Source organism: Neovison vison, chromosome 6, assembly GCF_020171115.1.
Source record: "Neovison vison isolate M4711 chromosome 6, ASM_NN_V1, whole genome shotgun sequence".
Lineage (NCBI taxonomy): Eukaryota > Metazoa > Chordata > Mammalia > Carnivora > Mustelidae > Neogale > Neogale vison.
This window is the reverse complement of record NC_058096.1, coordinates 179,386,146-179,399,175: the sequence shown is the minus strand read 5'-3', so window position 1 is coordinate 179,399,175 and position 13,030 is coordinate 179,386,146. Positions and strand designations below refer to the sequence as shown.

General features: G+C 37.0%; 1 protein-coding gene across 7 annotated transcripts in view; it reads left to right on the top strand.

The window, feature by feature from the left end:
* CNTN4 (contactin 4) overlaps positions 1 to 13,030 on the top strand; it is a 952,026-nt gene that overhangs the window by 806,775 nt on the left and 132,221 nt on the right. For all 7 annotated transcript variants that reach the window (XM_044253128.1, XM_044253130.1, XM_044253132.1 and 4 more), the window contains one exon: positions 5,030 to 5,180. In XM_044253128.1, the coding sequence (XP_044109063.1) occupies positions 5,030 to 5,180 (151 nt within the window). The remainder of the gene's footprint in view (positions 1 to 5,029; positions 5,181 to 13,030) is intronic.

Genomic DNA, 13,030 nt, shown 5'->3' with positions numbered 1-13,030 from the left:
TGTGCCTAATGTAATAAAATATCACTAATTTGGACTTATATAAGGAGGTCAGAGTGATTACAGATATTTAGAAATGCATACTGTCTTAAATAGGGTAGCTCAAAGGTGGTTAACAAGGATTTAGCAGCTGAGGCTCTTAAAACATGTAAGAATGACTTCTAATCAACATGTTAATCACTGTATGTAAGATATAATCTCCAAAATGGCTTTAAAATGTCTTGCTTGGAATAAGAAAAAAATTTTCCACCCAAGTCTCCACAATTAATTTTTGGCTTTTCAAGCCTTTTATAAAAAGAAAAAAGGCTAAGCCTGATCCTAGTTGTTGGCAGAGAAACTGTTGAGAGATCTTGAAATGGTTCCTGTGCTCAAAAGTATTTGTCAGTTACCATAGTGCCTGAAATGCCAACATTAAGAAACTATTTTCACTTATAACTGAATGGATGAGATACCACTACTCAGCAATAAAAATGAACTAACTGTTGATACACACAACTGAGATGGATCTCAAGAGCATTGGTCAGAGTAAAAATATATATATATATATATATATCTGAAAAGGTCACATACTATGCAATTCTATATATAAAATGTTCTCCCAAAATGACAAAATTATAGAGATGGAGAATAGATTAGTGGTTTCTCAACATTAGGAAAAATTCAGCAAGAGGGAGCTGGATGTGGCTATAAAAGGTGCCTGAGAAAAATCTTTGTTATGATGGAATATTTCTGTGTCTTGATTTCAGTGGTAGTTATTCAAGTCTGCATAGGTGATAAAATAACACAGAACTAAAGACACACATTGTACCAACGATCATTTTCCTTATTTTGATGTTGTAGAATGCTCACATAGGGTATAATCAGTCATTAGGAGAAAGTAAATGAAATATACAGGACCTCTCTACCTTTGTGACTGTACATCTATAATTATTTCAAAATTTAAAAAAAAATTTCAACCACAATAAGTTTATTTGGCTCTAAAAAGCACTCTTATATTTCAGCGTAAAGTCCCCTAATAATCGTGGTGGCAGTAGTGGAGATAACAGAGAGGAGAAGTAGGAAGGAAGCAAATATTGGGCTACATACTTAATATACAATACATTTATCATTTCATCTATTCTTCAAAACAACCTCATGACTATAAATATTATTACTTTTCTTTTACAATAACCTTCACAAAGGAGCAGGAATCCATAAACATAAGAATGGTAGGAGGAGACCCAGGTAAGCAGGACATTCAATATATTCAACCAAAACAACCAAGGCACAGGTATGAGGAACTTAAAAGGGACACATCATGCTGATATTAGAAGAGAGAAATCTTTCTTCAGAGTTTGTTGAGTCTTCTTATGAATGTCGTCCTTGGCTAGAGAGGGCTGATTTTGAATCCACCATTCTGAAATGATGACCTAGAAAGATTCCCACTGTAAGCAGCCTTCTAGTTATCTGCCCAGCAAGCCAGAAAAATCTTGTGGTTTTAAACTCTGATACCAGCATTTTCTCTTTAGCGGTGAAAACATTTGAATGGATGAATTCACTCTAGGTTTATTTTTATGGAATGATGAAGTGATAGTTAATGATAATAAAGTTTAAAACAGTCAAGACTTCTGAAATTCCAGAAGGGCCAAACGGAATAGTCTCCATCCACTGGCAATGTTGTTAGTGATGTTTCTACAGACTAAGTGCAGGAGAACTGTATGCAGAATTATCCTTTCCTCTTCAATAATGAAAAGCACATTCATACATTTCCCAAATGTTACTCCCTTTGCACATCTAGTCAAGGAGTTATCACCCTTGCTGTCTCTTGAGAAATGACACTAAGTCACAAAACTTTTGTTTTTAAGTGTTCTGTTAGCTACTTTAAATACCCTTGACATGTGACTAAGAGTCATTTAATTCAGTAAAACCAAACAGTTGAGAATTACAGAGAGAACTTCTTCTAGCTGGATGCTTATTATAGATCATATAATGTTAATGAATTAAAGATTGTTGATAAATAATAAAAAGTTGCATTTTCCAAATGAAAGAGGTCCTGTAACCTGACTCATTCCAACACTGAGAGAGCAGTGCCCTCTAGTAGTTGATGTAAGAAATATTATACCCTAAGTGCACTAGATTTAGCAAATGAGGATCCCCCAGTATCTGAGCAACTCTCAGATTCAAGTGGGTAATTTAACAATTGGCTTTACCTTTTCTGAGCTATTAAGAACCTACTGAAGTTTCACCTTCAGTGTGTACTAAATTTTTAAGTGCCAGCAAAGGTTGGGTTCTAATAGTGCTCTACTGAGGACCTTACCAGTAACTTTTAAAACCTAATTTCTCTGTGAATGTCAAATTTAACGGACTCCTTTCACTTAAGGTACAGAGAGGGGGAAAAAAACATCATTCCATACACTTAAGGGCATCTTAGGTGCAACAGAAGATCACAAAATGGCAGAATGTTAACAACCCATTAATGGGTCAAGTATTCACAAAACTGATGAAGGTTTGACAATTTTGCCCTAAAAAGCACTGCAGCTTAATGTGGAAGCTGATAGATTTGCAGGGTTAAATAACAGTAGAGGTAAATTAAGCAAATTAAGTAAACAAAGGGAAGAGATTTGAATTTATAATTCTATTTTTATTAATGAAAGATATTCAAAGCCACTCTTACCACTAGGATATCCACAAGATAATATGCACCTAAACAGTACAGTGAAAATGCTTCTGAAACTGGAAGGTGTGTTTTCTGTCTTCTGTGAGGCTGATATCATGCTATTTCAAATCTCGTAAAAGCAATATATAGTTTTTTGACAAATACACCCATGTATTGTGCACAGTTTGATTTATGTAAACTCATTTCAAATGCAATTTCAGAATTCCTCCTGAACAGATGAAAAATGTCTGCCTAAAGTGATAAAAATGTGTGTGTAGAAAGATACAGTTTTAAGAAGGGATTTTTATATGATACAGCTTTGTAACTCTATTTCACAAAATACTCTTTTTCAAAAACTTCTAGAAATTTGATTTTTTTTTTACATTAATGTGTCAGTTCAGGTGTTTAAGATGAGAATGAAGCTGTTGTGCTATAGAATCCTTTCTGCATTGCATATTAGCATGTATGGGAGTGGTAAATGGGGGAATAATGACAGTAGAACATAAATGCTGACTTTGTTCATGTATTTCATACATGGCAGCAATCAAACACAGAGCCCACTGATTCAAGTCAACACAGTATCCAAGGCAAAACGATGTTGCCCACCATTACTCTCACCTACATTCTTCCTCTTGGCTTAGTTTGACTAGGTACCATGACAGTGCTGATAGCATGGTTCTCCTAAGGCTTCCCGCAGATTTTGCTTTGTTACAAAGTCTTTCCAGTTTTACTTGTTTGCTTGAGTTGAGCGATCTCAACTCTTCCTTCTGTCTTTCATCCAGCTGTCTTCACACACACGTACAATTCACACACATATGTTCTGCATTTTTTGTAGAATTTATTAGGAATTTCACTTGTCCTTTTTAATCATGCTAATACATTTATTCAAGGGGTGGCCAGGTGTTTCTTTAATAGTGTGGTGTTACATAAATATTGAGTAGGTCTGTCCTGACCCTATCTCCTTCATAAGCCTATAATTTTTATTATGTGATTTTGCAGATCATACTAGGAATACATTTATCTCATTACAGCAGAAACATCAGTAACAACTTGCAGGTTACTTATTAATTGTACTTATCATTATAGAATTATACTCCAAGTTGTAGACTGCCCTCACGAATCCAAGGTGCACAAATGGAGATATCAACTGCCTACTAAACTCATCTGCTTAATTTCACCTTTGCATAGTAAAACCAGCTCGTCATACATTGCATCACCCCTTTAAAAAATAGGCTTTCCACTTTAATTTCCTTCTAGACAATTACTGAAAATATTTCCACAACAAAAGCACTTAATAAAACTTTAACTTGCTTTCAAACTTTAACTTGCTTATTTTTGTCATTTTTTAATATATATATATCACTAGTACCTGGTTTGGTTGCAATTAAGAAATTGATTCCCATTCTCCCTACTCACATACATATATTCTCACTCTCTGTCCTCATTTTAGTAATTTGTGGTATTTAAATTTCACATTCGGCGTGATCTAAAATATTAGTTTCTAGTAGGTCAAACTGCTGAGAGTCAGGGATTTTAAATATAGCGAAATTAAGATTCCAAGAGGTGAATCCCTCCTCAAAAGAGATCTTAGATCACCTTAATTTAATTAACCCAGAAGGAAATGGAGATTTTTTTTTTCAGAAAGGCATCTTTTAAATTCCTTCTGAGAGGATACAAATGTGTATCTATTGTTTTAGGAAAGCCATAATTCTTTAACATTATTTTTGTATAACCACCTGAGTTATAAAATGAATTTAGAACACTCATAGTGAGCATGGAATTGAGTTTTCTAAGAGCAAGCCCCATTTTATCCTGCGTGAGCCAAGCATTGCATTAGGCAACAGTAGCGGAAAGCTGGAGAAAGCCCTTGTTTTTAAGCAGACGCTCAGAGGGTGATGATAGAGACATTCCAGCATGTTCTCGTGGAGACATGCACAGAGTTCTAAGGGATGGAGCAGAGGCAGAGCCTGTTATCAAAGAAGGAGTGCTTTAACCTCCATAATCAGAAAAATGCCTTGTGGATTTTCTTGTTAATCTTTTCTTATGCTTCCCTGAAATTTTAAAATTTTTATTCATTTGAACATGAAATAATTTTTTGAGTCTCTGAATAGAATGATGGAATGTTCTGTATCTTGATCTTCTTAGTGTAGTATGCCCAATTCATCAAACTGTACACTTGAAACTGGGGCATTTTACACATATAAATTAACCTTGATTTTTAATAAACCCATCAAAATGTACTGAGCTACTCTTTTTACTTTAGAAAAAATTTTAACCTCTTCCCTTTGATGCCCAAGGCAACAATAAATACACTGTAGAAAGAAAAAGGCTAAAGCATGATCTAGTGGGTTTTTTTCCTTCCATAATAATTATTTTATTTTCTGTATTCTCTTCCAGCTGTGGGTCCGGATTTTTCAAGAACCCTCTTAAAAAGAGTAACTCTTGTGAAAGTGGGAGGTGAAGTTGTCATTGAGTGTAAGCCAAAAGCTTCTCCTAAACCTGTCTACACCTGGAAGAAAGGAAGGGACATATTAAGAGAAAATGAAAGGTATTATCTTGAGATATTTTTAATAATTGATTAATCTATAATAATTTATTTGTCTGTTATTAATAGTTCTAGAGGGAGAAATTGACCATCTGCTGTTGATGGACTAAATGTTAATCAAAGATCTGAAGTTTTGGAAGAGTGTGGAATTAAAATTAGCTGGTCTCTCTAATCCTTCTTGTTATATTAAGATTCTCCAAAACCCTCCCTGCAAAGAGAGATTTCATGATCCCTGTTGACTGTCAGAGCTGCTCAAAGGTGAGCAGCTGGAAAAACCTTCCTTTAATTTTAGCCTAAAAATTATTTGTTGATTCACCCACTTTTCTCCATATTACTTGTTTTCCTAAAACAAAGAAATCCAGTGTGTCTTTGCTGTGACAACTTCTCAAATATTTGGCAATGGCTATTATGTCTCAAATTTTCTCCTTTTTTTTTTTTTGAGGCTAAATATTACTAATTCCAAAACTCATTCTGCATATAACATAGTTGTGATTATTTTAGTGACATCTTTTTGAAACAAGTTATTTTTTTCTTTCTGACATATAAACTCTTATGTATTTCCTTTTATATGTGAATTACACTTAGAATGCCTGCTGTTTATACAGTGTAAATATATATATGGGTTGTTTGGGGTTTTAGGTCAAATTACACCAAATGGCAGGTACCTGTAAGACCTTTTCTTGGCTGTCACCCCTATAAAACATCCCCCATCCCTTTCTGTAATCTACTCAATCTGTTGGAAAATGGTAATTATGCGTGAGTCTATGTCAGAGCATTTACTAGCTGTATACATAATGATTTTAATTGATGCTAAAGGTCAAGTACTTGAGGTTCCAAAGTGGAAGCCAGTAAAAATGTATCCGTATCTACCCTTTACACCTGTACACCTTTGGATTTGCATATGCAAATTAGATCTTTGCGCTGATGATGTTGTGCTTATTAATGATTTTTGCAAACAAACTTGATACAGTTTACAGATGGTGTATTCATACACATATTAAATTCATAATATATATCCTTCCTGATTTCTATTATATAAAGGAAGCAACGCATTTCACTGAATATTGGCACTTCAAATTTAAAGACATACTTGGAGCTTGAGAGGACAGGTTCTTATTTTGTGACCTGAGGGTTTATTTCCTGTTTTACCTCAGTATTTCCCCAAAGGTGGTATGTAAGATTACTTTTAATAATTATGCATTTACTTTGTTTATTAAAATACAGTTGAAATATAACTAATATGTACCGCATATAATGCTTAGACTAAGGGTACATTGTAAATTTTTAGTTTCTCAATGATGTAAAGAAAAAGTACTTTAAAATAACACAGGTAATAGACAGACATGTCAAAATCCATGAATAAATCAAGTTAGAGTAAGATTACTGTAACAAACAACTTACAGTGGTTTAAAACAACAGAAATCTATTTGTAATTCACACTGCATGTCCCTCTGGGGTCTGAGGGTAGCTTTGCTGCCCTCAACAGCCAAGGCTGGTAGAGTAACATCCTCCGCAACATCAGTATTGCAGAAGGGAAAGAGAGTGGCCGAACATGCACTTAAAGCTTTTGCCCAGACGTCAAACACTTCACTTTCACTCATGTTTCGTTAGCCAAAAGAAGTCACATGACTCTTCAAAAGTTCACTCCGGTGAGGAAATACAACCTTAGTTTGTAACCTTAGTGCCTAGGGGGAAAAAAAAACCAGCGATGACCTAATATTTTGAACAGTATTAATGACTACTTACCACTGCTATAGCTTAACCATTGTTATATACTGATCAGATTACCTTTGGGAAAATGGTATATCAGTATCAAGAACTCTACCTAACAAGTGAATTTCATGGATTGTTTCTACCACTTGACTTACCACAAAGCTTGTCTCTCTCCAGTTCTTGTTCTTTCCCCTACTGATTTGATTAGTAGGGTTCATCACATATTGCTTCAGCATTTATATTAACTTGGTTAATTTTTTCAGCATTTATATGACACAAGCCTTGCTCTTTTTCACCTCCAATGCCAGAGTCACCAGGCAAGACCCTAACTCTCAGTATTAGCACTTCCTCCTCCACATGGGTACTGTGTTCTCACAGCTCTGCTCCTTCCTCCTACCTCACTCAGATTGTATTAAGCAGACTGATGTGGGTAATGTACATGAGTCCCAAAGCTGGCCAGGTGTAACATTAAGGGGAATGATGGTGTGCTACATCCAAGGGACACACCTGCCACTAAATTGGAACATTATTGCTGCCATATGGAGATGCCAATCAGCTGCCTCCCTATCTTTCTGTTCTTCAAGAGAAGCTAGAGATCAGGGCTTTTATTTGAACTCTCTTGACTTTTTAATGTAGGCAACTCATTTTTTATAATTGTAATGTTATTAAAACATGGGTCCATATACCACGTTTACTCCATGAGTCACTGGATTTTAACTTCTGAGAAAGATATGTACTCAGTTATATATTTCATAATTTCTAAAAAGAATGAAAAATAGAAAAGATTTTAATGTTTTCTCACTGGAAGAGAAGAAATTTTGCCATTTTTCTCCCTTTTTTTCTGGTAAAGGAGAAAGACTATTAAGTGGATGAGCAAAACAATTCATAAGTGAAAATTTTTAGGACTCCTATTTTAGGAAAAGATTGAGATTTTTAGACCAACACAAAAGGCACTCTTCTTTGTTCCCAGTGCTGAGTTATAGTTTCTAGTACACAGATTTATTAGCCCTAAATCTCTTTTGAGATATGGACTCTTAAGAACCAAATGGCAAACCTTTAACTCTTGAGTAAAAAGTTACTAATAATCTAAGTACAAAGTACTGGTACAGTATTTTGGTGAAACAAAACTTTATGGTCAAGCACCCCTTTCTAGTAAGGACAGGGATGGCCTGACTGAAGGTGCAGCAGGGCTCAGGAACTCACACGGGGCATCAGGACTCTGGCTCTCTTCATGTGTCACCAGCCCTGCCTTCTGTCTTGACTCCATCTTCTAAAAGGTGCTCTCTCCTGGCACTAGGACGGCTGTCAGCGGCCCCAGCCTGCCTTCTTTTCTAGCTTCTCATAACAATTCCAGAATCAATTTTCATGTAATTAAATAAACCTGCTTTGGTCAGTGTTCTCCCCTGATCCAAGTATATTCAGGGAGGATGTGGTGCCCTGTGTAGGACAATGTGATTCACTGATCCTCAGAGAGCACATGGGGAAGCCCCACTTTAAACCACATGGACTGAGAAGGATTTCCCCAAAGAAATTGAAGGTTCTTACTACCAGAACAAGAGGAAATGAATGCTGGACAGAAAACTGTGCCAAATTCCTGCTGCAGTCCCAGAACCCACCTTCCAGTCCAGGGTAGGGGGTCCCCACAATGGCTGGACCCTTATCCTTCCCTAGCCACCTCTAATGATGGAGACCTAACTAATTGTTAAAAGATTTTTTTTCTTCATAAGCTATATCCTTGTAACTTCCACTCTTTGTGTTTCAGTTCACTTTCTGAAGTTATGCTGACAAATCTGATTTTTCTCCACCCCCAACCCTTGCCTTTATATAGACTGGCAGGCTATAGTCCTGCCCTCTTTCATTCTTTTCCAAGCCTACATGTCCTGGATATTGTTCATATGACAGTATTCTCGCATCCTCTCACTATCCTGATCATTTCCTTCATTGTCTTTCTAAAAGTATGCCCCCTAGAATTAAAAGCAGTATTAATAAAGGGAACAAACAACTTTATTTTATCTCCGTAGAAAAGTATGATAATTACTGTTATATGATGTCTCTGAAGAGGAAAAGTTACTTCAGTGACCTTAGATTAGTAAGGCAGGCAAGTGTATATAATACATCATAGAAAGACCACTCACTCCCAAAGGTTATTTTTAAAAATTATCTTAGTGCTTAAAGGGGTAGATCTAGTTGACTGGAAAATTCACTTAGATGAAATATTTTACTTTTCACTGAAGCTGAAGAAATGAGCAAAATGTTACTCTCGTTAACTGTGTAAATAAAGACTTCTTAGTCTTATTCATGCTTAAGAATTTCTCTCCTCCCTTTTAGACATTAGGCTAATAGATTATGTCAAGCTAATGGACAACCACCGATACAGATACACCACTGAGTGTGGCTGGAAAGAATCTCAAACTTACAGCCTGTATGTCACGGGCACGGTTTCAGAAGAGCAGCGTGACTCTTCTGTCAAACTAGACCACTCCGATTTTGTTCAATGAACCAAGAATGCATGGGGTACTAGCCATATGCTAGCCCCTCTGCTTGTTGCTAGGGATAAAGAGAAAGGGGAGACATAAACCCAGTCCTCAAGATGCTCACTAGTGCAGGGACCCAGCAGCAAAATAACAATATGTTTTTCAGTAATCCTAGGGCACATGTTATAAAGGTGATATACTGAGAAGGAACATTTAAAAAATGTAGGCCAACAATAGATTGTGGAGGCCTTGCATTTTACATCTACAGAGTTTAGACTTGAACTTGAAGACCCTGGAGAATTGAAGGATTTTATGCAAGCAGTGCACTGTCGTACAGTACTGTGAAGGAGCTGCTCTGCCTGCAGTACAGAAAAGAATCAGAGGAGCAAGTTTGGAGAGACAAGCAGACCAATTGCAGGAAACAGACTGGGATGGAAATGAAAAGAACATTGACTTCAGTCTCTTGAGAGTAAAGGAGGGAAGACCGACAGGCTCTTAAAAGGGTAAAATTTGAAAAGATTTAATGATGTCGTAAGTAGAAAGATTGTATGAAGAAAGAGGGGGTAAAAATGGCTCCTGGGATTCTAACGTGAGCAGCCGGTGCCCAGTAGGCCAATTGCCACAGTAGTCACTACAAAGAGAGCAAGTATGAGAGGAGAAAATAGATTAATATTAACATGTTGAATTTGAAGTGCCTGCAGGTGGAGGTGTCACACTGGAATAAGAATTCCCATTCAAGTATCACCTACTCAGAGAAGATTTTCCCTACGAACCCGCTGAAATTTGTAAAATTCCCATCCTCTTTACCTGCTTTATAGTCTCCGTAGTTCTTATCGCCATCTAACACACTACATATTTATGAATTCCCCACCCTCCACCCAATCAGAATGTAAATTCCACAAGATCAAAAATTTGTGCAGGTGCGTGTGTGTTTGTGTTGCATGTGACTTAAACAATGCAGTATTTTACAGTCCTGGAGATCAAAAGCCTGAAATGGGTCTCATTAGGCTAAAATCATGTGTTCCTTCTGGGAACTTTAGATAGGTATCTATTTCCAGCTTCCCAGAGGCCACCTTTGTTTTTGGGCTCATGGCCCCCCTCCTCTATCCTCAAAGCCAACAAAGATGAATCAAGTTGAGCCTACCCACATGACCTTCTCTTGGGCCTCCCTTTTCTTCCTGTGGTGACAGTGGGCCCTTTGAATGTATTTTGTTCCATTCTATAGTGGTAGCATCTAGGACAATGCCCAGTATAGAGTAAGTACTCAGCAAATGTGTCCAACAGGAACTTGAAATATAGGTCTGAGTTCAGAAGAACAATGAGACCTACATATCACCAGTAGGTAAGACACAATGGAGTGGGCAAATTCATCCAGACAGAAGTTTGTCAAATAAGAGCAAGTGAATCAAAGGAAGAAACGCTGAGGAACAACCACGTACACAGAATGGTGGAAGCAGAGCCTGATGGAAGGATTAAGAAAGCAGACCCAAAGGTGTAGAAAAACAAATAGAGGAATATAACAACAGATACCAAGGGAGCAGAAAGGTTCAAGAAGGAACATGCATTTTGTGCCTTCAAGATATCCAACCAACTAACAGCTCAAAGATGACCACTGGGTTTAGGAGCCTTGACATCACCTCGGGCAGAACACTTTCAGACCACTGTGGACCTCTCTTGAAGACAGTATCAACATCTATATTCTTAGGGATTTTGTCACAGACTATAATATATGTTTAGGTTTGTCTGATCCCCACGGTCTAATCAGATCGAGTCTAGCTTTCCATGAGAATATTCAACCCAAATAGGAATAAAATTCATATTCATGTTTCTTGCCTAGAGACACTAAAGTCTGCCTCTGAGGTAAAATTAGATCATGGCTCTAATATGCCTCTTCTCCCAAAGGCCTTCGGAAGAGTTGAAATTCATGTAATACATGGAGGCAAATCCCAGCACAGGGCTACAAAACTCCATGCTGTATATAAAGTGTGAAAGCCTGGTCTGAAGACTCCAGCAGTCTGGGATACAGAGCAAATGTGATGGCAGGTATTTGCCCAAAAGGCCGATCGAATTCTAGTGTGGAAAGCAGAGTTTATTGCTTCAGGCATTCTGTTTCTCTTCTGGAAGCACAGTGTCTATATACTTGCTCTTAATGAGAAACCTGCATTCAGGATATCTCTTACAGTTGCTGCAGAGCTGTATAGCTCTGTTATTAGGAATTCTGCCCTGGGGAACAATTATGTTATTGCAATAATTAGAGGCAGTTCATCTCCATAATAATGGAAATCCTGCCTTGGAGGCAAAACAACATCAAAGCAACATGAGCATCATTGCTCTAGATAGAATCTGTTGCCTTGCTTATTGGTAGTACTATATCATTTTAATTTTGCATGTGCAGTTATAGAAATAGACAGAGCTTATTCTGCTCTCCAAATGCAGACCTAGAACTTTCCTCCGTTGCCTCAATTGATCTCTCCTAGAGCCATGGGCAAAATAGTTATGACTTTAAGTCCCCTGAAGTACAGTTGCAGAAGAATTTTAGAGAGTTGTGTTTTTAAACATTTGTAATGATATCAAACCCAGTGGTGCAGGAGATTCCATGAACTTCTCCTCAGCCACAAACCTTTTGTACCTCAGCAGAGTATGTCATGTTGTATTACAGTCAGGGGTTAAACTGATAGCCAGATTCAGTCAGGGTTAAACTGATAGCCAGATTCAGTTCGACTCATGTGGCCATGTTATTGGTTATGCCTCAAGACATGCTGAGAAGAGAACTGAATTTTTATGTAAAAGTATCTGAAATAAGGTCCCCAATGTAAAGGCAACACTTGATAAAAAAAAAAATTTTTTTTCCAGGTGTGTCTTACATTAAATCCTCTTTTTTGTTAGTCAATTCTCTGTGTCCCTGTACTCACTTCTATCCTCATTATCTCAAAGCATAGACTTTATAACTATTTAACCTAACCCCTTAACTGGTCTATTTGGAATCAGCCCTCACTCTTATCTTCCACAAGATTTGACTTCCTATATCACATCTCTGATAAATTCAATCCTATAAACATTCATCACACAGTTCCTTTATATAAGATGCATTTGAGATTAGGAACATAACCTAATTTAAATTTGGGTTCTATGGGTGTCATAAAAAAAGGGATGCAATTTTGACAGTGGTTTAAAGGATAGAGACTTTTCATCTTATTACAGTTATAAATTTTATTTTTTAATATTATATAAAATATTATTCCATAGCCTTCAACACAAATACACATGTAGGCAGGCTTTTTTTTTTTTAAAAAAAAAAGGGGGGGGCGCCTGGGTGGCTCAGTGGGTTAAAAAAAAAAAAAGATTTTATTTATTTATTTGACAGATCACAAGTAGGCAGAGAGGCAGGCGGGGGGGGGGGGATGTAGGCTCTCTGCTGAGGGCATGATCCTGAGATCATGACCTGAGCCAAAGGCAGAGACTTTAACCCACTGAGCCACCCAGGTGCCCCACATATAGGTGGTTTTATGTATATGCCTAGAAGGAATTTGACCAAAATGTCAGCAGTAGTTTCCCTGGAAGTTGGGACTATGGACTTTTCTTCCTTGCTTCTTTAATCTTCCCTCCTCCCTTTTTTTAATTTTTTCTTTTAAGTTACAAGTTTTATATTTATGAGTATGATTATTT